Source organism: Belonocnema kinseyi, chromosome 4, assembly GCF_010883055.1.
Source record: "Belonocnema kinseyi isolate 2016_QV_RU_SX_M_011 chromosome 4, B_treatae_v1, whole genome shotgun sequence".
NCBI lineage: Eukaryota > Metazoa > Arthropoda > Insecta > Hymenoptera > Cynipidae > Belonocnema > Belonocnema kinseyi.
Genome location: NC_046660.1, coordinates 128,203,667 through 128,231,205, shown reverse-complemented (window position 1 = coordinate 128,231,205; position 27,539 = coordinate 128,203,667). Strand labels below are relative to the sequence as shown.

At 36.0% G+C, this 27,539-nt stretch overlaps 1 protein-coding gene across 3 annotated transcripts in view; it reads right to left on the bottom strand.

The window, feature by feature from the left end:
* The window catches only part of LOC117171950, a 278,456-nt gene that overhangs the window by 116,296 nt on the left and 134,621 nt on the right, over positions 1 to 27,539 (bottom strand). For all 3 annotated transcript variants that reach the window (XM_033359634.1, XM_033359633.1, XM_033359631.1), the window contains one exon: positions 24,385 to 24,517. In XM_033359634.1, the coding sequence (XP_033215525.1) occupies positions 24,385 to 24,517 (133 nt within the window). The remainder of the gene's footprint in view (positions 1 to 24,384; positions 24,518 to 27,539) is intronic.

Sequence of the window (27,539 nt, the reverse complement as noted above, 5' to 3'; positions counted from 1 at the left end):
ACGCCAATTAGCACAAATGGTAAGTTCCGACAGTGCCTACAAGTGTGCCTACTGGCCGCTAAATGGCAATACCGGTTTCATATGTATACACCTGGTAAAAGCCAATACTGTCTCAGTGACAACTGTGAACTATCAACCGAGATAACTTTAGTGGTACTTCCAGTATCTTGGCGTTCGACATCCGTTATTATACTTGTATCGGGTCGCTATCAGAAACATGAGGAATTATTTTATTATTTTATTTGTTATTTTATAGTGTTTATCTTGTTGAAATGAATTCAAAATGACATGACCGCGACCGCAGTCCAGGGTACGGTTCACGTTAGCTGAAATACAAGACTCACGAATTAATGAAATGTCAAACAATAACATAGTTAAAAACGGGTTTAATGTAATTATATATTACCTGATAATGTGAACCTTACACTAATCATACAGATATCAGAATCAAATTTCTACTGAAATTTAGAGGACAGTTCATTCAAAGTCCGACACCATAGTTTTCTGGCACGGTTTCTGAATGGAACACTCTCCGTACGCAAAGAAAGTTTCGATTGCGCTATCCAGAAATCGGGTCTATAGCATTACTTATTTCTAAATCATCAATGACAAGGAATAAAGATAGTTAACTCCATTTGCTCTATTTATTTTTTCTGCAAAATGTACAGGGTGCCCCACCAGCAATACAAACCCTAATACCATATGATAGTGCACAACAAAATAAACAAAAAAGTCCTGCAGAAAAATGTTGTGCGAAACTTAGTTCAGTCACAAGAAAGCTTCAATTTTAAACCTAATCAAGCAACGAGTAGCGAGCTTTAGTGACACTTTTAGGTGTCTCAAACGTTAAGGCACCCGAAATCAAGTGAAAATCGAGAAAATAAGATTCAGGACACACGGTGAAGGCATTCTGTTTGCATTCTCGTTCAGAAATTTTGGTGGGGCGCCGGTCGGGTCCGGATCGGGAAAAATGTTGGCCTGATAGGGTAATCTGTCTAGCGCCATACCGTGAATTAAACGTCCTATCCGACAGGGCCCAGATTTGGACATCCAAAACGGTGGCCCGGTCTGGCCTAGATATGGCCCCTGTAATTTTTTGTTTCTATAATTAGTAAGATTTTAAAACTAATAATAATATTTTTTTAACTTTATGTCTTTTAAAATTTCACTTTTTCAATATTCTACATTACATTATTTTTTTGTATTGCTTGAGTTTGTCGATAACAGTTTGCATTTCGAAAAAAACCATAATGCTTTCACAAACAATGTTAAAATTTAGAGCTATTACACACACACATCCACACATAAATAATAATTATAAATATTTTTGAATCCTGCTAATATTCTTTTGAAATGATTTTTGTTTGATTAATGCACATGTAGGCACGTGGAGTGAAATTTAAAAAATGAGGTTATGTTCGAAAAAATATAAACAGCATTTAATCTATAATGTTACTAATCCGGAAATTAATACATTTGATATAAGGTAATCTCTTTTTTGACAATATCAGAAACAAAATATAAAATTCGAAAAAGCTGAAAAACCATTTTTTATGCACATGAATAATAAATGCGCTCAAATTTACGACGCTTTCTCGAATACATTGCTGGAAATCTTTAGAAGCTGAAAATGAATTGTGATGTTGATTCTAGAAAATTATAGCTTACCTTTGCCTTAATTGTGGATATAAGAAATTTCACCAACAATTTTGTGATTCCAAACTCGCAATCTATTTTTTTTGGCATTTTAAGTTCTATGAAAGAAAAACAATATCATGATGAGAACAGAAAACTTGACATAATCTTGTCTAACCTAACGTGACCCGACGTAGTTCTAACGCCAGCCACAGAATCTGCCCCCTTGCGGCCAAATGTGGAAAATCTGACCCGGCTAAAATTGGAACTCGCTCGACTCCCTGCTATAATCCCTAAACTCGTTCTTGCTGTCTCCCTCCTGACAATATAGTTCGGAGTATTCCTTGCCAACCCCAGTATCCACTTTACATACCTCTCCTGTAACCTATTTAACTCTATGTACCCTATTTACCGCTTTGTACCCTATTTACCGCTCTTTGCCAACAGCACTATGTCATCTGGATATGCGAGTGACCATATCCTGACTCCTCCTACCCTAACTCATCCTACCGCTCCGGCCGCTAGCTCACTTTCCATATCCGCGATCAAAATTGCAAAAAGCGTTAAGCTAAGCAGGCACCCTTGCCTCAACCCCCTATCCATCCAGAATCCCTCAGAGATTCCCTACCCTTCTCTCACCCTATTTTTCGTCTCCTCATATACCTCCCTTACCCTCTCGATCAGGCCCCTCTTCACTCCCCTCTCCCCCATTGCCTCCCACAACCTCCCCCTATCCACTGCCGGGGACACGCTCTTTAGATCTACAAAAAACGCGTACACTTTGGCACCCTTTTTGGTTAATTTTATATCCACCACGTGTTGCAAGACGTAAATATTGTCAATAGCGCTCCTTCTCTCTTTAAAGCCTGCCTGCGTCTTCGGCAATATTCCTTTGCCCTCAACATCTTTCACAGCCTACCTGCTAACATCATCGCGTATATTTTGTACGCAGCATTCATGAGCGTAATTCCTCTATAATTTTCCCGCCTCTCCTTATCCCCTTTCTTATACAGTGGTACGAACAACCTCTCTCTCCACCCTCTTGGGACTCCATCCCCGCTCCATACTTTTTTCACTACCCCCTTCAGCCTCTGCCTTACCCCTTGTGTGCAAAACAGCGACGCTTCGTTCTCTACTCCGTCAATCCCTGCTGCCTTCAATTTTTTCAACTTCCCAATCTGCTTCTCTTTCTCCTTGCCGTTAAGCTCCTCTTCATCTACCTCTCTGTTTCTTCTAATTCCCTCATCTCTCTTTCAAGTATCTGGCCCCTGAAATCAATCCTTAAAAAATTTTCTCCATTTATCGCTACCTATCTCTCACTTATCCCCCCCCCCCTATGTTTCCTAAATCTATTAATTATCTTCCACACGTCACCTTCTATCTTAACACTTCTCAACTCCTCTTCAGCCCTTTTTATTTTTCCTGCTCTTGCTTCTTGCACATCGCCCCAAACTCCTTCCTGATTTCTACGTACTCCTCCCTTTTCGCGGTTCCTTCCTTCCACTTTCTGTACTTCTTTTTCACCTTTCTGTTCATCATTTTACATTCCTTATCCCACCATGGCTTTACCATTCCTTTCTTCTTTTTTCTAAATACCTTCTGTTGCACACAAGCTTTCCCTTTCTCTTGTAGATCCTCTCATATCTCGTCCACGGACTTCCCCTCAAAGCTTACGTTGCCCAAATGCTCCTGATACTTCTCTATCGCTTCTCTCTTACATGACACCCTCTCCCCTAACGACCCTTTTTCCCCACCTTGCTTTTCGCCAGCCTCCCCCTGTATCCACAAACTCAATGGCTGATGGTCTGATTCCACCCTTCCTTCCACTGCTAATTTCTCTATCTCCTCAAACCCCTGGCATATTCATAATCACGTAGTCTATCACCGATACACCCCTCTTACGCACATAAGTGTATTCTCCCTTTTCGTCTCCTTTTACAATACCATTCGCCACCGCCCAACCTCTATTCTCCATCCAGTCTCTTAGAATCTCTCCCTATTTATTTATTTTATCCTTCGTTTTTGTTTCAAAGCTCTCCCCTTCCTGGTACAGGCCCCGTTCTCACCCAATTCTCGCAGTAAAGTCACGCCCCCATTACCATCATACCCTCATCTCTCTCTTCTAGTAAGTTTTCTACCCTTTCTTTAATCCTTTCCATTCCATCCTTATTGTACACAGTCACAAACTTAAACATCACCCCTCTCATCTTTACAGCCCTTATTTCCACGCCCTCCCCCTCTCACTCTTCATGAACTTCTTCCTCTAATCCATCCCGAACCACTGCTATAATTGCCCCACTAGCCCTTTCTTTTTTCTTTACTTTGACCGCCTTCTGTAGCCTCCACCTATACCTCCTTGGCTACTTTCGCTTTACTCTATCCCATTCTTTTTTCTCTACCCACGTCCCTACCCGTCCAATCACATTAAAATCCTGAATATACCTCTAGAAATCCTCATCTTTCATCTTTACCCCTGCTACGTTCCAGTATAACACCTTTAACATTCCTTCACGCTGCTTTACTCCCCCCCTGCATCCCCCGAAACAAATTCCTCTGCACTTCCTTCAACACCTCCTTCTCCTCTTCCCACACCCACATTTTCTCGTCTATTTTTATATTCTGATACCCTACCTTCACTGCGCTCCCTGCGCTCCTCTCCTTCCTAGTCCTGTCATTTAGCATTCTCTGAACATCCCTTTCCTTCCTCCTCAAATCTTGATCGATAAAAACCTTACTGTCCTTTATACTATTTCTGTTATGCATTACTCCCATTTTTTCTTCCCAGCTCTCCAATTCCACCACCGCCACTACATTCTCCTTTCTCCTCTCTATCCAAACTTTCCCTACCTTGCCTTTTACCCACCCCATGCTCTGTAGCAGTGCTTCCACACCGTCCCTTTCTTCCCCGCTCTTGAGCTTCAATCCTCTGATCACTATATTATTTCTCCTATCTGCCTTCTCTCTTCTCTCCATTTTCAACTCCATTGGCCTTATCCTATCCCTATCCGCTTTCTTCTCCTTTTCATTCCTATGCTTTCCCACTTTCTCTTCTATCATGCTCTCCACTTTTTCTTAAATACCGTGCTTTTTACCCCCCCCCCCTGTCCACTGCTTCCATTCCCGACCTGCCCTCCATCTTCTCCAGCCTTTCTCCCGCCCTTTCCTTCCACATTCTAATATCTTCTTCCATCTCCTTTATTTTATCATCTTTTTATTTCCTTACCGAGACCAACTCTCTCTGCAATCCTTCTACTTTTTCCCTCAGCTCTTTTACTTGCTTTCCCCATCTCTCATGTCTTGTACTCAGGTCCGCCCTCATACATTCCATTTGCTCCATAGCCCCCCTTAGGTCCTCCCTTAACCCTGTGATCTCACCTTTAAGCACCCCGATAGCCTCCTTCTGCGTCTGTCCCTCCATTTGGGGAGGGGGGACCTAGGTGTTCTTACGCTTTTTTTAAATGGACTCTCTAGCGCGCTTTTCTCCGGACTCTCTTTACTTTCCTTTTTCCTCTTCAAGAGATCCTCCTCCCCACTTGCACAGGACGCTCTTTCCCTTGCGTGCTCGCTTCTTCCGCTCCGATTCGACACCGGGCCACGCACAACTGGCCGTCGTGTCCCTCTGGAATTTCCTCCCCGTCTACTTCACTACCAGCACTGCCAGTACTCTCGTTGCCCAACTCCCGTTCGTCCGTCGGTAACTATAACCTATCCATACACAAAAGTACTCACTGCCGCCCACAGATATCTCTTAAGGCTGCTGCCGCTTACCGCCCTAAAATTTCAGTTTCTTTGCCCTATTTCATCTCTCACATCCCCTTTAGCCACCCTTTTCTTACCCCTAACATCCCCCATCACTACAAGAACCTCCCTTGCCCGCCATGAAGGCCCAAAAACCTAAACGCAAAACTACCCCGCTCCCTTGCAAACCTAACCTCACTTTCCCTATTTAGCCAAATCCCCCCGCCACAACTACAATGTAAATTGATTTCTATCTTCCCAATGTACCCCTCACAACCGTACTCACCTCCTAGACTTCTACCCTCACACTCCACTCACACCTACCATACAAACGTTGTAAAAACTTCTCACCGCCTATCACAATTTTGTAATTCCAAACTCGCAATCTACTTTTTTTTTGCATTTCAAGTTCTATGAAAGATAAACAATATCATGATAACAGAAAACTTGACATAATCTTGTCCAACTTAACGTGATCCGACGTAGTTCTGACGACAACCACAGAATCTGCCCCCTTGCGATCAAATGTGGAAAATCCGATCCGGCCCAGATCGGAACTCGGGAATAAGTTGGTCAATTTTTGCACGGGAATGAGTGTGTGAATTCCCAAAGGTTACAGTTTTCGGTAACTTACTCATAATGTAGTACCTTGTACTTAAATGTACTTCGCATGTTTCCACAACTCAGAGGCTGTCTGTAATAACCGGTTATAGTAGTCCAGTCTAGCGCACCGTTTTGCCGACACTGCTAGAACTTGTACAGAAAGGTTTCACATTTTCATTTTCCGACCATATTTTGTGATATAAAATATAATTCAGCATTTAATTTTCCTCTTGAAAAACAATAATAGAAACACGTCCATATACACTAATAGGTCCACAGGATAACTTTTGTTTCAAAGAACAAAAAAAGCACCTGCTTACGAATATCGTGTATCATTTTTCGAAATATTGGTCCGTTTTTACACAACAAATTTTTTTTAAACTATTTAGTTATTTATTATCAAAAAAGGTTATGAAATAATTGTTAGCATTGTGAATTAAAAATAAAACATGTTGGCACATTGCAATTTTCTCTTCAAATAAACCGATTGCAATCAGCATAATAATCTTAATTATTGATAATTCGTATATTTTGTTAAAAACTAGTCTTTTTTGGTGTAAGATAAATAACCTTCTTTCTTAAGAATTAAAAATTTGGTCGCAAAATAATTTAATTTTTTTGAAATCCGTATGTTTTGTTTTAAAACGAAAATATCTTCAGTTGAAAAGTCATTTCTATTGTAAAAATTGGCCTCTTTCGATGCAAAATTATCTTGTTAGTTGAAAATACAACTTTTGGTTGAATTTGTTTATAACTCATCTCTTTGCTACAAAATTGAACTATTTTCTTGAAAATTTACAATTTCTAATATATACGGACGTGTTACTGTTACTGTTCTTTTATTAGGAAAAGTAGATGCGCAATTACATTTCATATTTCAGTATATGTTCGAAAAATGAAAATTTACAATCTTTCTGTGCAAGATCTCGCAGGGTTAACAAAACAGAGCACTAGACTAGACTTCTATAACCGGTTATTACAGACAGCCCATGGGCTGTGTAAACATACAAAGTTTGTGTCGAATTTTAATAAATCTTTTATTTTTCGGAGGAAATTGGGCAATACAGAAAATTGATATCTTGCATGTTCGTATAATATGCTTTTTTATACAGATAGCTTTTATATTTATATTTAATATACAGGGTAATACTTTATGAGTAAGTTGCCGAACATTGTACCCTTTGGGAATTCACACACTCAGTTGGGTTGGGGCCTCTAGTTTTTGTATACGCTGTGTTCGCCCCTGAATAAATCAGTGTCGGTCATAGTAAGCGTTTCATTACCAATTACCAGGTAGTCTTTTCTTTTCTCGCTAGGTAGAGGAGGCACGTTAAAAGTTAAAAATAAAATACTAAGAAACCCGGCGGCGGCGCTCCACCGATTTCAATAAAACCTTTTGCATTGTGTTGCTAAGGATGTGTAATAAAAACTAAAAAAACTAAAAAAAACTCTTGCAGATAATTTATATTTATTTTTTTAAACAAAGATTTCCGTGAATTTGTTTTTAAAGTTGAATGACTTGAGCAAATGCAGTCATAAATTGACGAAAATAGTGTATTTATATATCTGGAGGTTGTTAATTATAAATTTAGCGGGGAAAAGATTAAATAATGGCGGCTAATTTTTTTTAATAATTACAAAAAATATAAATAAATTATTAATACTTGACATATGAGGCCCCTAAATTCAAAAACGGACACTTGCAAAAACCAAATTTTACAGGAGGGGCAAAAAACTGTTTTCACTATCCTAATGTGATTAGTTTTTAATTTCTAGCTATTTGTTGTAGTTCTAAATGGTTACGGAAGTAAACATTCCACGTTTCAAATTTTTAAACTTCTTCAGTTATTGACCTGACCTTTCCCCGCCGTTTGAAATGGCTGCATTCGGGTTAAAAAACTAACAAAACCACTTGAATCAGTCTATAAAATTTTATTTAAACAACTTTATAAAATATCAGTCTTTCTTATTTTTCTGTCTTCTGTAACTTTCTGCCCTTCTACAAGTTAGACTTTTCTTCTTAAGCCCTTCTGAATAATCAAAATGACGAAAGCAAATTTTTGGAAGTAAAAAAATCAGCTGACACTTGAAAACTTTTCAATTTTTGTTCTGTTTAATACGAAGTTTCTGTGATATAACCAGTTCCTTTATCTTCACCGAAAACATTTATTTCAAGTAATGTCAAATTTTATATAAAAAAATCACATTTGCATTACTTTTTAAAGCAAAAATGCGAAAAACAGTCCGTTACAGTGCGACACCGTTATCTCATAATTTCATTTTCTCCAAACTGAACAACTTGTTCAGATCAAAAAAATTTTATTCTCAATCATAATCCCCCTATCTCGAAAGCATATTTTTATTTTTATAACAAATTTAAAATCCTACTTTTTATCACTACCGCAAACCGATTTTCAAGGCATGTGAAATTCTAGCGTCGATTTTCGTGCGCTATGAGGGACGACAGAACCACGAGAATAGCGGCGCGCACCTAGCGGACAAAACTCTGCAAAAAAACGAAAATCGAATTTTGTGCTTGTTTAAATTTAAACTTGTTTAAATTTCGAATCTAGAAATAGCTGTACAGAATATCTATGCATTATATCTGCTAAATAACTTATAACCGAAGTAACGAAAATCTGAACTTTCGCGAAACCTAGAAAAACTTTTGATTCATCCAAGAATTTCTGTTGCATAACTTGTAATAAAGGTAACAAAAATACAGAAAAGTGGAAAAAGAACACAAAAATTCCTTTGTTTAACCTTGTTAAGAATAATTAAAATCATGCAACACCTTTTCTACAAACAAAATTTGATCTTTTTGATTCCTTGTAGAGATTCTGTTTCATACATTGTAAGCAAAACAAACGAGAAAATTGAACAATCGCAAAACAAAGTAACAAACAGAAAACTCGAAACACTCACAAAAATTCCTTCGTGGAAATATTTTTTGCAACAATAAAATAACAAAACGCCTTTTCTAACAAGGAAAGTCACCCCCTTTCATTCATTTCACTTGTACAATTTCTGTTACATAATTTTTAACAAACCTAACAGACACATTCAATACTTAGGAAATTCAGAAAATATTCTTTTTTTTTTAATTTGCTACCGACATTACGCAAGCGAAACACATCAGAATGTCTGTGATATAATTTGTGGCGAATCTCACAAAAAGCTGAAAATTCGCGAAACCTAGCAAAATTTATTTCCTAAATACAATACCTTTAATAACAAAAAAGGTATTCTTTTCGATTCCGTGGAGAGTTTATATTGCATAACTTCTAAAGAGACTTAGGAAATACATCAAATTTACAAAACCCACCAAAATTCCTTTGTTGATATTTTTTATCATGATTAAAATAACAGAACAACTTTTCTCGCAACAAAAATCATGCTATTCGATTCCTCTCCGGATTCCCATGTAAGAATGCGTGAGATGTTTTTCGCGGATTCGACGGTTGGAACCAATGCAAAGGCGTTATCAATTAAAAGTCAAATTGTAAGTGATTAAAATTTATTTAAAATCAACGAAAGGTTAAAATTTTAATATTCATAGAAAACTTAATACTCCGTGGATTGTTTAATTAAAGTTGTAGAACCACATCAAATCGAATAAATTGCACTGAGGCAACTTTCTCTGCAAATGTGTGAATCCAGTTTTAATAAACTAACAGGTTTTAAACTCTTTTTGTTACAAGATACCTATAGAATTATTGTTCACGTAGCAAATCCTTTTTCCAAATTCGTTTGTGGCGGACTTTAATAAAAAAATCAACTTCAATTCGGAATTCAAAATGTTTTTAAGGAACCGAAACCAATAGCCACCGGTCGCACATTTCTTGGCTCATCAGTAATATTTCCTTCAAAATGATACAATTTTTTACTTAAGGCCATGTAATGAGTGGGTCACGTGACCAGATTCCTACCTTACCAACACTTTTTTTATTTCCTAACTTATTATCACACGAAACGCCACATCGAGTTCAAAATTTGGAATACTAAACAAGAAGCACTAAGAATGGTGGGTCTGGTCCTAAATTTGCATAATTATAAAAAAACTTTTTTGTTGTAAATAACTTTTTATGCTTTTTTCATTATTATTGAAATTTAGAACCAGGTCCGCCTTTCTTAGTGCTTCTTATTTATTATTCCCAATTTTCCACTCGATGTGGCGCTTCGTGTGAAAATAATTTGGGAAATAAAAAAGTGTGATTAAGGTAGGAATCTGGTTACGTGATCCACTCGTCACATGGCCTTAAGAACCATTTGTATCTACCGTACCAGTGACATAGCACCGCTCTAAACATCGCAAGCAAATTTCAATACCTAAAAAGTGAATCGGTAGCGACAAGTTTTTCGAACAAAAATGGAAATAATATCTTATTAGTTAATAATCCGACCGAAAATAATCCATCCCTTATGCAGAATTAAGTAAAAGTAAAACGAATTTAACCCCTGAACACAATTTGCTCAAACGCTACCGAAAAAGCTTTAGAAACAGGAACCTTAATTGTAACCTTCACAGTGACGGCAATTAGTGCATTATTTTCTGAAATACTAGGAACATTTTCATGCTTTAGTTAATTCTATGATATATTGACATTTTTTACATTCTCATTCATGAGAATGTAATGTAATCGTCCAAATTTTCAATATCTGTTTTTTAACGGATCTTTACGTTTCGGCACTCACAGAATCCGAAAACCATGAAATTTCATCGGTGTCTGTCTGTGTGTCTGTATGTATGGTTACCTGAATGTTATAGCCACGCTAGCTTTTTGAGGATTTGTTCAATCGAGTGCGCATTTGATACACTTCTGAAGGTCCCTAAAATAAAGGCCCAAATTTTTAAGTATTAGAGCCTGTATAATATAACAGTAGAGCGCGAGACGCGATTATGGCAATGAGAATGTAATCGTCAAGGCCGTAGGTGCTTTGAGAACCTTCTTGAATGTCGAATTTAAAAAAAAGGTTCAGCTTTACTTTATGATTGTAGTTTATAAGGGGTTTGAATTACAATAGTTCCATGGATGAAGAACGTGCTCACATCCCTTGATATCGGGACAAGAAAGGTTATGCACATGAACAAAAGCATGCATCTTAAGTCTTCCGTTCCGCGACTGTACATCTCGCGGCGTCAAGGTGGTCCCGGAATATTGAGTCTTGAATGTCTTCACAACGGGATTATTCTGTGTACAGAACATAGAGTTGCAAATGGAAGAAACCCTCTTCTTAAAATGGTCAGGAATCACGAAGAAGTAGGCAAAGGAGCGTTTCTGTACAAAGCAGCGGTGAAGGGTGCTGAACTAATCGGACTTAAATTCAGTATTAGGGGTGAGCAAAATGCATCAAATCTTATCTATCTTGATTACTTACTCCTGAAAGCCCGGATTAAGAAAGCACAAGAGAAAAACTTTCGTGAACAGCTCCTCGATAAGACGATGCACAGTATCTTCCACAGAAATGTGAAAGATCAGTTAATGTCTTGTGAGCTAACGTTTTCTTTGCTTAAATCGCCCGGATGGAAGTCTGGTACGGAGGGTTTTATTTTGGCATGTCAAGATGGTGTCATTTCCACCTTAAGATACCGTCGCCACATTTTGAGCCAAGGCATTCCTGACGATAGCTGCAGGGCGTGCCATGCACACCCCGAGCATTTAGCTTACATACTATCTAGTTGTCCAACTCACGCGGGAACGACCTACATTCAAAGGCACAATACGGCACTAAGAGTGCTTTATTACCATCTCTGCCACTCTTACGGCATTAACCTTAATATCGCTCCTCTAAATGCTCCTAGGGAAATCGAGTCAATTGTCGAGAATGGGAAATGCCGCATATACTAGAACTTTATATTCTCGACAATTATTTCTGTTGCTCACTCGAGACTTGACATAGTTCTTCTAGACTTCGAAAAGCAAACCATGTTCGTTATCTTCGTTATCGACTTTTCGGCACCAGCACGACTTTTCGGCACCATTCTGTTAAACTAATCGTCCTTATCATCGGCGCTGTTGGAGGTGCCAAGCTTTCACTCGCTAATGGCCTAAAAAGCATCCCTGCGTGTCAACAGTATGCTAAAACACTTGCGGGAAAAATTCAGAAGGCGGTAGTCTTTAGGTTGCTCCGTATTCTTAGGGTGCACGAAGCATTTTCTGGATCGTCGTATTGATTCCGTTAAAGACTGCAACCACCTATCTCACGGTCGTGAAACGTGGTTGTGGATTAAATTTTATCGCGATTCGCTGGGAGTGGGTGCAATTTTTCAAATTAGCGCCCGCTCCCGGCGAAATCCTGCGGTTGTCCTTATGACAAATTTTTTATTCTATATACTTAGAAAAAGAGAAAAGGATTAAACAACCACAAAAGGATCCTATTAGGGTCAGGAAAAATAAAATGTGAACATTATTTTGCAATATCTGAATAAGCAGTAAGAAACCAAGGTACACACAGAAAGAAATTGTAATAGGATTTTGATATAACAGTTTTTAACATACAATGTAGAAAATTTCGCATTATGGTCTGTGCACAAATGTGGAGGGTAATGCAAAGACCGAGCAAGGAGCGCGAGATAAATATGTTATCGAGCGCGAAGCGCGAGAATGAACAGTCGCGCGCTCAAACTAGCGAACGTCAAATTAAAACCCTGTCTATTGCATTACTTATTGGAAATACTACCCGAAAGATTTTTTCTAACATAAATTCTAATGGTGCCACCGCAAACAGTGCATTCTTTTTAATCATATTCTTGGCAAATCAAACTCGTGTCTCTTGCGACCATTGATGGAAAAGTACCCATAAAACTTCTGATTTATAAATTCCAAGCACGCCACCAGAAGTAGTACATTATTTAAAAAAAATCTTAAAGCAAGTAATTTCTATCTGCTGTGAAATTTATTGATTTTAAAGAAAAAGGCCAAAGTTCTTTATCAAAGCAAAACCTTTTTTGCTTTATTTTTTTATATAAAAGCTAGTCAAACCACTTCTGAAACATACATTTTAATTACGCCACTACAAGTAGTGCACTATTTACTAAAATTCATGAAGTGTAAATAATTTCTAACTGCTGTAGCTTGTATTCATTTAAAAAATAGTGAAACCTTTTCTATTACGTTCCACGATGGAAAAAATACAAAATGTTGTTATGAGACATGGGGATGAGAGCCCTCACAAGATTTTTAGTTTGGACAAGCAAAAGAGGAGCACAGCAGATTTTCCATGAAACTGTCTGAAAAGATATTGTTTAAAGAAATAATAAACATTTACAAAAATTCCGGAAGGAAAAGATTTTAAAATACCATAACAATGATACAAAACGTCTTATGCAAAAATCACAAGAAACAGACACAATTTTCAGATATAAATCCCAAGATTTTTTCTCACGAATGTACAGTAACACAATTAATATTACTTGATTTCCAACCAGAAGGGAAACTTAAACAAAAGAACAACTCTAATGTACAGCAAATTTTTGTTACTTATCAATGTTTCGAATAAACAAAATTCTGGAAACCAATATTCAGACCTCTAACAGCATTGGAAAATGCAAACCTTTCTTACCTAAAGGTAACTTTTAACAACTGAATAAAATTCAAAGAAATAATTTTCCTTTGATTCAAACCTAATTTGGTGGCGAAAAGATACAAGTGTTTCTAAACATTCGAACATGGATTAGAATTTATATTTCCAGAGGGTCTCAAGTTAACAAGAACCTCTTATATATTTTTTAAGGTCAATGAATCTCACTTGAGTTAGAAATTATTTACAGTTTTCAGGATTTGAAAGAATTATGTACTACTTGCAGTGATATAATTTAAATGTATTTTTCAAAAGCTTTTTGGTTGGTTTGTACATGAAGGATCGATAGAGACAGGTTTTCGCATTAACAAGACTCTCTCGCCTATTTATAAAGATCAATAAATATTATAGAAGTTAGAAATTATTTACACTTATCATAATTTAAAAAAATTACTACTTGTAGTCACTCGATTCGAATTTATATGATATACATTTTTTCGATAGTTTTTCCTTTAAGGAATACTGAGAAGAAAGGTTCTATATAACAAAAAACTTTGATCTGTTTAAAAAAATGGATGAATATCACAGAATTCACGAACGTATTTAAAATTCCCTAGATTTCTAGGAAATAACGAACTAAATCCGTTTGCCTGATTAATATCTCTGTCACCAAAGGTTTTGAGTAGATTTTGACCAGAAGATGTCAAGATGTCAAGTTTGTATTATTTTTCCTTAATTCTACGACATGTTGCGTTATTTCCTGTAAAGTGATTACAAATGGGTTCCAGGTGAAAATATAACTCATTTTTAGAAAGATACCGCCGTGTTACATTTGTTATCAATTACTGCACAAAAACTCTGTGAAGAGTCGAATAGGATCAATTTTTTGGTTAAAGAAGGTATTGTGTTATTTAAATGTAAGAGAAGTTCTGAAAGCAAGCGGAAAGCGTAACCATTTGGTTATTTAACGAGTTATCTTATACCAGGCTTGCTTACGAATTTTCAGAAAATCAAGTTTCTTAGTTTTTGCAAAGTTTCAGCCTGTTGTTAGTTTCGTTACAAGTTTTGTAACAGTTTGTCGACGAGGAAACGAAAAGAGTGCCATTTGATGTTAGAGAAGGGTTTTGTGTAATTATAAAATTACCATAAAATGTTTAAAGAAGAAACTTTTTCTGGGTTTTTCGAGTTTTATATTTTTGTGAATTTTGCAGCAAGCTATATTACAGAACTTTTAAAAGAAATAGAAAAGAGACAATTTTCTTTTCAATACAAATTTTATCTTATGTTAGGTTCGCTTATAAGTTTTTAAGAAAGTAAGTTTGTTGAGTTTCTCGAATGTTCAGGTTTTTCTTACTCTTGTTACAAGTTTCATCAGAGAAACTCTAAAAGGCTTCAAGATGTCAGGTTTGTTGGCTTTCGCGAATGTTCAGATTGTTTGTACATTTGATATAAGTTATGTAACAGACATTATAAGAGATTTTTTTTGTAGTTGAATTTTGTTAATAAACGTTAAAGAGAATCACTGCAAATTTGAACAAGTTTTGGACGTTTGACCTTTGCGTTTTGCAGTACAAAATGAAGTGTCTCGCCAAAAATGTAGATTTGAGAGTTCACTGCATTTCACTTCACGTCGAATGGACGCTTATGGAATTTTGTGGAATAGAAAAATTGATGCGAGGGTTAGGAAAGGGCGTCGGAACGCAGTAATTCTCCAAGTTTGCGCAGTTTGAGTAGGCCAGTAGGTAAAAAGAGAAAAATGAAAACGGGTGCTCATGAAGCATTAGATTAATGTAATAAAAAAATTAGAAAATAATTATTCCTTCCTTTAATACTAATCTATGTATAATTTAATATTTTATAATATATTTTCATTGCCAGTGCACACCACGGTCGTATAAACATGCCTAGAAACTCCGCTGTTTCTATAAGTGATCACTAACAGCGAAGAGCGATGATCGGAAGGTATATGGATTTTTCCAATAACAAATGCACTTTTAGGTTGATTTCGCTCTGACCCTCTACTCTCCGACCGCCGTGCTCTACTCTTAGGGGTCACTTAGGCAGTGTTCGGCACGTTCTTGGCCAAGTCAGGGTACCCTGACTGGGCTGAACAACGACCTTCTTTCGGGACTGGTACCTGCGAGCTTGGCCAGACCACCCCTTTGCTTAAGGGTACTTTTCTCAAAAATGGGAAAAAATGTGAGATTACATTTTTTTTTAATTTCCTAGCAATGATTTGAAAGTGACATATTTGGAATCTACGTATTTTTTCGATTCTAAAGACATGTAATTTGTCTATAAAGGTTGAAAATTTGAAAGGTATTCAATATTAAATTCAATATTAAACTGAAGTTTCTTGATATTAAAAACCTTAAAATTTTCAACTTTCCTAATCAAGCAATATATAGTATCTTTGGAATCGAAAAAAATCGTAGATGCTGATTATGCTACTTTCAAACCGCTAGATGAAAAACTGAGGTCCATGAATAGGCTTATGGAGAATAGACATAAAGCTACCAAAATAGTGTAAATGAAAATAAACCAATTTTCATCGCATAAAACTGAAAATTTTTTGCCGTTTTTGTATATGTCGTTAGTGCGGCACGAGGATTAAATGGCAGCCGCCTAGGTAGACATTGACACATTTTGCATTGTCTGTTCGTGCCTCATCTTCAAGATCATAATGTAGTGCCCCCACTATGTACCGATGGTGCTACAATCTTCAAAGTAACAAAAGGAAACTTTCAGCCAATCCATCGCACCGCCATCGGCCATAGTCGCATTCTCTTTGTGTCGATAACGCCTGAGGTGTGCGTTTAATCATGAAAAATAGAAAATTAAAAAAGAGATAAGACGCCTTGGAAAAACAGCTTTTTGAATCAAGACATGATCATGGTAAGCACTTATACGTAAAGTATGCTCTCTTGGTTCAACTAATTGAAATATAGAGTGTCACAGTGAATTTCAACATCAAGTGATGTATAACCCTCAAAGGCATGTGTCTCGTTAACTTTCAACAGATGAGATAATAATTGTTGCTTGTTTTTCTTTTATTTGCGTCACATTTTGGTCCAACCAATTTGTGACTAATTAATGCCTGAAATATTTTAAATAGCATTCATCCTGTTTGGCATTCTTATTTTGCGAAATATTTTAGTTTCAAGTAACTTGTGACTGGGCTAGCCATAGTTGTGTTTTATTAGAATTGTTTTTATTTTATTGTCAGATGGTCACCAAAGCCGTTATTTGAGCTCAGTGTCTCATGATAAAAAAATTGTTCTCGAAGTCGCCCTCCAAAATGTTTTCGAAGTCACTCCAAGATATGCTCGAAGGCATTCTCAAATACGCTTTTGAAGAAATTCTTCTGGAAGTTACTCTCGAAGTCGCTCTCCAAGGCATTCTCGCGGACGTTCTCCAGGTCGCATTCAAAGAAACCTTTTTCGAAGACAGTCGATTAGTGAAAGAACGCGACAATTTATTCAAGAGAGAGGCGATTCTCGAGGTGAATATAGACGATACAACGAAGATCGACGTTCTGGAGATCAAGAAAGAAGCGATTCTCGAAGAAAATACAATAACAATCGAAGTCCGCGTGACAGTTCGATTAGAAGTTATAATTTGCCGCATCGTTCCAAAAAGAGGAGTTTATCCAGAGCAGAGTCTGTTATGGATTTCAATAATGATGCTAAATTGGATAAATCCACTGATCAAGTCCAGATATTGGCAGAGAGTGACAAGTTCGATCTCTAATATGTATCAAGCATATCTACAGATTTTTGGTAAAAGATTTGTGCCTGATCGATTTTTTGCTCCTGCAATTCCTCACCGCTTGGCTCAAATCTGGAGCGAAGTTATAATTAACTGTCTTTCAATGGAAGAAAGCAAAAGAATTACAGAAGGATTTCCCTCCCCCCGCAAATTTGTGAATGTTGGATCCGCCCTAATTGAATTTAGAGGTTAGTGCTGCTATTGACAGCACAAGTCAGAAAAAGGATGACAGAATCATAGCGCAGCAGGAAAATATGGCTGAATATAGCAGCTCATATACCAAATATGTTGAAGGATCGACCCTTTGACAGCTGCCTTTTTACAAAGGAGTTATTAGTATAAATAAAAGCTGCAAGAGCTGTACAATAGTATTCGAAGGAGTTAAGGCCAGCTGTGAAAAATTTACAAGTAAAGGAAGGAGGGCCAAAAAACGTCAAAAGCTTGACCTCTCAAAACAAAATTCAAACAGAATTTGTACTTTAGCGACAACAGACAGAGGCACAATTATGGCCGGAACGGGTTCCAGAGGACGGATCTTCGAGTCAAACCGGCGAATCAGAAATTGGAACAAGCGACTGTAAACCTCGCAAAACCAATGCAAACAGAATTTGTACTCCAGCGACAACGGGCAGAGGTACAATTATGTTCGGAACGGGTTCCAGAGGATGGCTTTTTAAGTCAAGTCAGTGAATCAGAAATTGAAACAAGCGACTGCAAATCTCGCGAAACCAAGTCAAACAGAAGTTGTACTCCAGCTACGACGGGCAGAGGTACAATTATAGCCGAAACTGGTCCCAGAGGATTGCTCTTCGACTCAAGCCGGCGAATTAGAAACTGGAAAAAGCGACTGCAAGGAAAAACAACTAGAGGTAGGTACTCTTACAGTTCGCTTAGCTTTCTTTACGAAAATTTGGGCCAAAATTTCATCAGATGTAACTATCCTCAGTTGGATCTCGGATTGGTGTAACAATCCCTTCCTACTGAACCTTCTTGGTCTGTACTAGACAGATTAAATATTCATGGTGTAATGAATGCTCTATTGGGTAAAGAAGCAATTGAAAAATGCGATTCTCATACTCAACAATTTGTATCTTGAATTTTCATTCTTCATAAGTCTAATTGCTTGGATCGATTGATTTTGGACTTGTTTAGTTTAAATAGTTTCATTCAAGATAAACATTTCAAATTAGATGATAGTATCATTTAATTTCAGTTTCTTACTTGTACAGAAAATTCTTGAGATTACGGTTCGAAGTTATGCTGTATCAGTATAATTGCGTACCCTTTAAAATTGTTAAGCTCCTTACCTGTTTATAAAGTTGATAAAACCTGTGATAACAAACCTTCGTGAAAGAGGTTACGTTTCGGCTATTTACCTTGACGAAATTTTAGGCTTTGCAGACTCTTTTCTTGAATGGCAGACTAATGTCCAGGTGAGTTGACAATTACTTGAGAGTCTTGGTTTTGTTATGAATGACAAGAAAAGTCCGTTAGTTTCGTCTGCCACATGTTAATACAGGACAAGAAAGAAAGAGTAAAACTGCAAATATAAAATCTGCTGACTTGATCAAGTGCAATATCAGAGTTCGCAGCTTTCATGGGTACCTTCAGTGCGTGGTGTACATAATTAACATACGACTAATTTCATATGAGAGAATTCGAAAGAGAAAAATGTTTGGCTTCGAAGTCTAGTAGCGGCAATTTTGACACGTATATGTCTCTTTCAGATAAGTTGAATCCGTATTTTTAATAGTGACTGGATCATGTTGACTGTGATCAAATTGACATGCATGAGCCAAATATTCTGCAAGTTATAGAATTTATTTCTAAGGAATTTGACGAAAGCGAATCTGTGGGTAAACTTAATAGTTGTTGTTCTGATATCGCTCTTTTACATGGTCCATATAAGCAGTTGGGGTTCCACGGCCAATCTAAGTTTAGGAAAGCTTACACTTAAGTTAATTACCCTCTGTGCTTAAAATAAGGCACACCGTATGCAGACTCTTGCTTCTCATTGATATCCGAAATATTGAAAGATATGATGATTGTATTCGTATTACGATACATGACAAAATTAGGACTTGACGGGTCCATAAGACTCAGCCGACATTGTTTATTCCTTATTATAATCAAAATGGGATTGCTTGTATAGCTTTAAACTTACAGGTTTATTTAGAGCAAACTAAATGATTACGCGGCCGTGATGCGAAGCTGTTTATCGCTTTTAGAAAACTGCGCTCAGCTGTCTCTATCCAGTTTTTGAGCCGATGAATAAAGAAAGTGCTCAAAGACAGCGGCTTTGACACTAAGGTTTTCTATGCTTACCGTACGCGTCATGCTGCGATCTTAGCAGCAAAGCGAAAAGGTATCGCTATCGATATGATTAAGCAAACTGCTGCTTGGACAGAATGTTCTGCTACGATCGCTCGTTTTTATGACAGATCTATTGTTTCTACACAGACAACATTTGCCAATGCTATTTTGAGTAAAACTTTGTTTCTGTAATTTATTTCCCAAAATAGTTTGTTTGATACGTAATTGAGGCAATGACTTCAAACTACTACATTATGATCTTAAAGAAGTGGCGGGAATTACAATTTACTGATTAAAAGAGCACACCTTTAAGTGAAGTTCTATCTGAATTGTATGGAGGCTGGTCCGATGGATCCGTTAGAAAGTTTTCGTTTGTTACTTTGCAGATTGTGGCGACATCGGTGCATAGCGGGGGCAATACATTATGATCTATTCGAAAAACGCGCTCCATACAATGCTAATAGAACTTCACTACAGGTATGTTCGTTTATTCAGTAAATTATTTACGATTCTGATATTTGATTTACATAGATAAATTATTATTTATATAAAAACTATTTAAATAATTTTATTCATCACGAAATTTTTTTTATTTGTATGTAATCGTAGGGATCTTGCAATGGCCGATGTAGGTACTTTTGAATTATTTATACTTGATAAAATTTTTACATTATCAAACAAAACTTCACTGAATCAAACTTTCACTTAAATATAACAGTTTTTATATTTCATTATTTTTTACATGGCTCAACAAATTGTTTCGACAATTCAGGAATTTAAAATTTTTCATTGAGTCGTGAGGTTATATTTACATGCACCATGTGCCTGCTAATTAAATCCTGAAGAGGTATATCAAGGGCGAGTTTGCTGAAAAGGATCTGTTTGTTTGTTATTCAATTTGCAAAATCCCAAAAAACCATAACTTTTCATATTTGAGCTGCCCGTTCTGTATCATTTATTGGTTTTACCTCACAAGGGTAAAAAACTGATAGATTCACAATCTATGAACAAATCGTAATAACTTAGATGAAGTTCGTGCAATCTGTTCAATTGTTGTAAACAAATTTATGAACAAAATCGATTATTGCTGTACACTGAAGTCTAGAAGCTCTTTTTATCACGTTTCCCCGCGAAATCAAGTGAAATTAATGTTTTGTTGAAATCAAACACTAAAGTATAGTTTTTTTATTGTTATAAATAAATTTCATAAACAGATTTATAAATAAGCTCCTCTGTATACAGGGTGATTTTTTTAACTTAAAACTTTCAAATATCTTAAAAATAGGCACTGTATAAAAAAATGTTATGAAACAAAATTTAATCACTCTGAGGAGTACATACACTGATGTTAGAATCGGTTTCCCCAAACCGCCCCCTGGGGGTGGTGGTGAGGGCAAGTTGAAAATCTTAAATGGAAACCCCTATTTTTTATTGCTTATTCGGATTGTTTGGATAAAAATTCGTATGATTTGTCTAATCCATTTTACTAGTTTCGTGATAGATGGTGCTGTAATCGAGGAAATTCAATTTTTCTCCATTTTACTGTTACTGAGAATGGACGCTTATGATTCTGCATAACTCGAAATTAGTCTTAAAACGAACTAATACTTTTAGCGTAACCCAGGAACAACGACGTGAACGTAGCAGTTTTCTGTTCCCTTCGGGGTGCTTGATTAACGTGAGTCCCCTCACCTCTCACGATTCGAGGTGCTCAGGGAATTATCTTTTAATTGAAGTAAGTGCTCAAAATGATGAACTTCGGCTTCACTGCACTTATTAATCCGTAATTTAAATGAATTTACACAACGAAGAAGTGTATCTTCTTATATTTTACCACATGCACTTATAATTCGGTCAATCATATTCTCACGTGTTTTTGGTTTTTCTTTGTACACTTTATCGTTCAGATAGCCCCACAAAAAGAAATCTGGTGAAGTAAGATCTCGCGATCTTGCAGGCTAATTTATCAGACCGCCTCTACCAATCCAGCGACCATGGAAGTCACGATCAAGAACTTTTCGTGCTACCGCTGAATAGTGTGTCGGACAACCATCATGTTGAAACCACATGCTTTACCGTATTTCTAAGCTCAAGTTTTTAAGCAATATTGGCCTTTCATTTTCCAAAATATCTTGATATTTTGGACCATTTAAGCTGCCTTTGATAATTTGGGGACAGATCAGTTTGTTGCCAATTATTCCACACCATACGTTGAGAGACCATGGACACTGGGGTTCGACTTCACGAAGGCACTGCGGATTTTCAATACTCCAATAAATAGTGCATGCTGTATCGATTAACTATTCCATGGTTCGTAAAAGACGACTCGTCAGAGAATAATACATAACTAAAATAGTTGGGATTTCGTTGTATTTGTTCATGTGCCCAATGACAAAAAGCTACCCGATTTTGGAAATCAACGCCATGATGTTATTGACCTAAACAGACATGATACGGATGAAATTTATTACGTTTCAAAATTTTACAAACACTGCTCTGAGACATTTCGGAATCACGAGCAATTTCTCGTATACTAACGTGAGGATTATTGGACTCTGCAGCTAATACAGCAATTTCATTATTTCCTCCAGTGACTGTTGTTGTACGGGTCTTCTTCTTAGGTTGAACACTTACATCGGTAGTAAAATGTGTAATAGTACGATAAAATAAAGCATGTGACACAATTCTATTTGGAAAACGCTTAGCGTAGAGATTGACAGCATTATCAAAATTCTTTCCAGCTTCTCCATACAGCAGAACCATTTCAATTTTTCCTCGTACGGTTAGATACTCCATTGTAAAGTAGTATTTGGAATCATCTTTGATCTAACTAAAATGAGTTTTGTCTTAAATGTATTTTGTATAATTTACTGTATTTAAGTAAAGAAAAAAGTAAACACTTTCGTAATGTTTCGATAGCCTCCGCTGAACTTAATCTACAATAATCCCAGAGCTAAAATTGAGGAATATTCAGGAAACACTGTAAATGTAAACGTATTACTTAATAATTACTTCACAAGAACGGATACACGTTTTGGTATGTTTTTCATGATAATAATTACCAAAGAGATCCGAAGCTCTATTGCCCTTGTTTTTAACCGACTTCAAAGAGAAGGAGGTTCAACCTATGTTCGTAGCGATGTACGTTTTTTATGTATGAGTTTTTATTGCACTCGTTCAACGATTCTGGAACGATTTGAAAAATTCTTTTTTTCGTGGTCAGTCATGTTCAAAAATAAAAACTCTATGACATAAATGAACAATCAAAATATTTACCATTGTTATCAACCATACTGATTAACTAATGCATTAAACGGACACTCTTTGATAGAAAAAATCTATTTTTTCATAATAGTTCATTTTATCTCTAAATTAATATTCTGATGGAGGAAACTGACGTCTGGCAATATTTCTCACTTTTATTATCAATGCTGCTCAACAAATGCGTTTAATAGACGCTTTTAAATAGGAAAAAACTCATACTCGATGAAATGTTGATTATATCATAAAAAATGAAACTCGTACGACTCAAGAGTCGTAAATAATGAAAGTCGGGAAAACACAAAAATCCAATGGATACGTGTGTGGACATTTTAATGTCCTTCCAAAAAAACAGCGTGGTAATTGAACGTTGAGTGTCGAGAAAAATGTGAGAACCGGAGCAAGTGAAAAACGAAACAACTGAAAATCAGTTGTGTCTCTTGTTTTTCATCAGTTGTTTCGTTTTTTACTTGTTCTGTTTCTTACATTTTTTTCGTCACTCAACGTTTAATTGCTACGCTGTTTTTTGGAAAAACATTGAAAAGTTCACGCACGTATCTATTGGATTTTTGTGTTTTCCCGACTTCCATTATTTACGTCTCTTGAGTCGTACAACTTCCATTTTTATGATATAATCAAAATTTCATCAAGAAAGAGATTTTTCTTATTTGATGTGCATTTATTGAGCAGAATTGTTAATAAAAATGAAAAATATTGTCAAGCGTCAGTTTCCTACATCAGAATATTCACCTTTTTGAGGTAAAATCAATGAATGCTATATCACCGGCAGCTCAAATATGAAAAATGATGGTTTTTTGGCATTTTGCAACTCGAATAACAAACAAACAGAGCCTTTATAGCAAAATCGCCCTCGACAGACCTCTTCAGAATTCAATTAGCTTTCATTAAAAAAAAAGGATTGAATTGAACGAAAATTGTAGGCTCTGGATCATTTTGAACCCCAATTTTCTAATTCCCCACATTGTGTAGCGCCGCGCTTGAGGAGATCTAGCATTTAGATGGGTTATTGTACATCCGACAGAAAAATGATCGTCTTTGATCAACTCAATGTACAGGACTTTGGGCTTTTTGTGTCTATTCTCCATGAATAGACTGAAAAGTAGTAGAAAAATTAAGTCGGCACGGTACTGACCATACCTGGAAAGGGAACAGCAAATTGTCGGACTACTTTTTTAGAGAAACACCGATCATCTGTAAAACGAGATTCATCGCGCCCATTTCCCCACCACCAGGGTTTCTTGACTTATTTACACGACCGTGATGTAGACCAGTGCACTAGTGTTCAAGAATATCGCAGTGAGTTGTTACGGAGCTGTGAGGTTTACTTAACCAAACTGTTCAACAAAACAGGTTAACTCATCATAACCATACCAGTTCAGTTGATACAAACGATAGTCTGGTTCAAGAAACCGAAATAGTGACATCCAAAGATTGTTTGGTTGGGACAACCAAACAATTTCTTTGCGAGTGCATGCTTTATATGCCTTGCAAATCATTCCATTTATTATTATAAGGTACACTGACCTGATTAAATCCAGTAATGACCTTTCCATTTCGCTCAACTGGTCCTGATGTGCAGTCGATGTCAATTCGCAAATAAGTTTCGGCAAACAGGCCATCTTGATTGTCGTCATCAATTTTGCACGACGAGAGATCACTGTGAAACAGTTTTAGATATGATATTAACACATTTTTTACTGTAAGAATGCAGTATAAGAATTTCAAGTTTTACATTTTGCCATTAAAGAAGAGCGTCCTCGTTCGTCATGTTGCTTTAAAAAAAAAGCTTGTATTACTTGCGTGCCAGCTTCGTCGGTCTCGTCCAGATGAAAATAACAAGGTCTGTAAGTCGAAACTTGAAATAATCCATGAAAAACAATTCGTATCATTTTCTTATGTATTGTACCAGCGTAATTAAGTTAATATTTTTCAGAACACGTACTAGATTTTAAACATTTGTTATGTCTGTACAGCGAGTCTCAATTAATGCTTTTCAAGCCTGGCGACGTCCGAGAGAGTGAAAAATGTCATATAAAGAATTCATGGAAACTCACTAAGAATTCTTTGGAACTTATTATAAATCCTTCGGAAGTAGCCTCAAAATAATTATAATTATTTTTAACTCTTTAAGGTCCATGGAATTAATATTGACGCTTTGATTCAATATAAGTCTGTATATCCGCGAATCCTATCATTTCCGTATAGATGTGAAAAAATCTTCTATAAATATCCCCCCCCCCCCCCCCCCCCCCCCCCCGAACCAAACTTCTGGCTACGAGCCTGACAGCGCATATTCTCATAGTTGGTGCTGTCAGAACATAGGCTCACATTGAAACATCTCATTGGACATCTCAATTGAAAACTTTTTTTTTGTCAGAAATTGCACCTGTGCTCCATAAAACGTCCGCAATAACGTATTTGCTATAAAAAGTATTGGACGTATCAAGCCAGAGGGGACTTTTGACGCCACGTCTTATTTTTTGCAGTATATTTCAGTTTCAAGCCCGTAGAATCGGCCCACGTACTTGCTCACTTGCGATAAGTATGTACTAAAAAAATTTGCATTCAATCTAAAAAGTCCCACTTCTTTCCTTCAGTAAATAATTTACAAGAAAATGTACCATTTCATTGCCAACCAAAAATAAACATTTCCTAATCAAAGTAAATAATTAACATAATCAAAACTTATAAATTACAATTAGCACTTTTATAAACGAAAAAGTATAGGTACATGTAGCACAAAACCATAGCCAAAAATCAGGCTAATATAAGTGAAACATGGACTTATTTAATGAAATGTCAATATCTTTAATTTATCTTAATTTTCTGGCTCTCAACTATGAATTCATTATAATTTTTCATTTTTCTTCAACAAGGCATTGTCTATATAGACAAGATTTCTGGGTTTAAAATGTTTCAAATAACAAATAAAAAGCGAATCATCGAGAAAATAGTTAAATTTCCACCTAAGAATTAACTAAACAAAATACATTATTTAAATAAACATTTTAGTTTATACTTAAGTCTACAATCGAAAAAATTAAGTTTTAACCCCCAAAAAAATACGAATTTTCAATCAAAGAAATAAATTTTCAACTAATAAAACAGACGAATTTCTAACATGAAGAATAATTCGCCACCAAAGAAGATAAATTTTTAACTAAACAGATAACATTTCAGGGAAAGAAATGTCAACAAAATTGTTCAATTATAATTTTTAGAAAGGAATTTTAAGCGAAAAAAATAAGTATTCAACCAAAAATGTACTAGTTAAACTTTCAAATAAAAAGTCGAATTTCTGTCAAAGTAGTTCAATTTTCACAAAATGAATTTACAAAAAAAGGCGAATATTCTTCCGAAAAGACGAATTCTCAACAAAATACATGAATTTTTAACCACATAGTTGAATTTTCAACTAAAATGGATTCAGTTTCAAGAAAAAATTAAATAGTTACATTTCCAGTTAAAAAATAATTATTACCTACCAACAAAAGTAAACAAAAAATTTTAATTTACAAGAAACTAATTGAATTTGAAAACAAATAATTCAATTTTGAAGCCAAAAATTTTCTACCGAAAACAGAAATCCAAAATTTGAAGAATCAAATTTCAAAACAACAATAAAACGAATTTTTAAAAAATAGATTAATTGGTAAAAAAAATGGTTACATTGTCAGTTTAAAAAATAACTTAAAAACAACAAAAATTGTTTTCAGCAATAACAAGCAATAACAAACACAAATATTCAGCAAAATTGTTGAATTAAAAAAAATCGAAACAAAAAAGAGAGAGTTAAATTTTTAGTTCAAAAAATTAATATTCAACAATATAATAAATTTCCAACTAAAAGCGATACATTTTCAAACAAGAAGAATAACTTTATACTAAAGAAAATGAATTTTCGAATAAAAACGAAAAATATGCAACAAAGACGTAAGCAATTTCAAATAAAAACGTTGAATTTTTTAATTTACAAATGAACTATAAACCAAAAATTCAAATCCTTTTCATTTTTAATTCAGTTCTATTTATTTTGAATCGTCTAGTATTATGTTTTCTTAATTCTTCTTTATTCATAATGTGTCCTCTAAGGGTTTGCATGACTTCCATTCCTTACAAGCTTTCCGCTTATATCTATATTTTTTGTTTCAATCTTATCCTTTCTATATATACAATTATTTACAACTATATACATAAGTCTTATACCTAGTTCCTTATATCTATTCCCTGCGATAGCGCAATTTTAGACTTATTAGCAAACGAGTGAGCGAGCGAACGTAAGCGAGAGTGCAAGCGAGAGAGAGAGAGAGAGAGCATGAGAACGAAAACGCATCTTAGTCTACTTAACTTTTACCTTACCATTACTTACAATCTTTACGCGTCTAATCTAAACGACTTCCGTTTCCTTTTTCTTTCACTTTTTTATACCTCCATTTGCCTTTTTTCACATGCATTCTTTCATTCACTCTCAATCGCTCCTTTAGCACCCTCAAACTCCTTCATCCATTCTTCTCCTAATCTATCCTCCCCTAGAATCTTAACCACATTCTCATGCCAACTTCCTTTACCTTCCATTCCTCTCCTACATCCTTTCCCCGTTTCCCAATCTTAATCTTGCTATTCTGGTCTACCTTCTCTCTCCCCATCCCTTTTCTAAATACTTTGGCACTCCTTCCTTT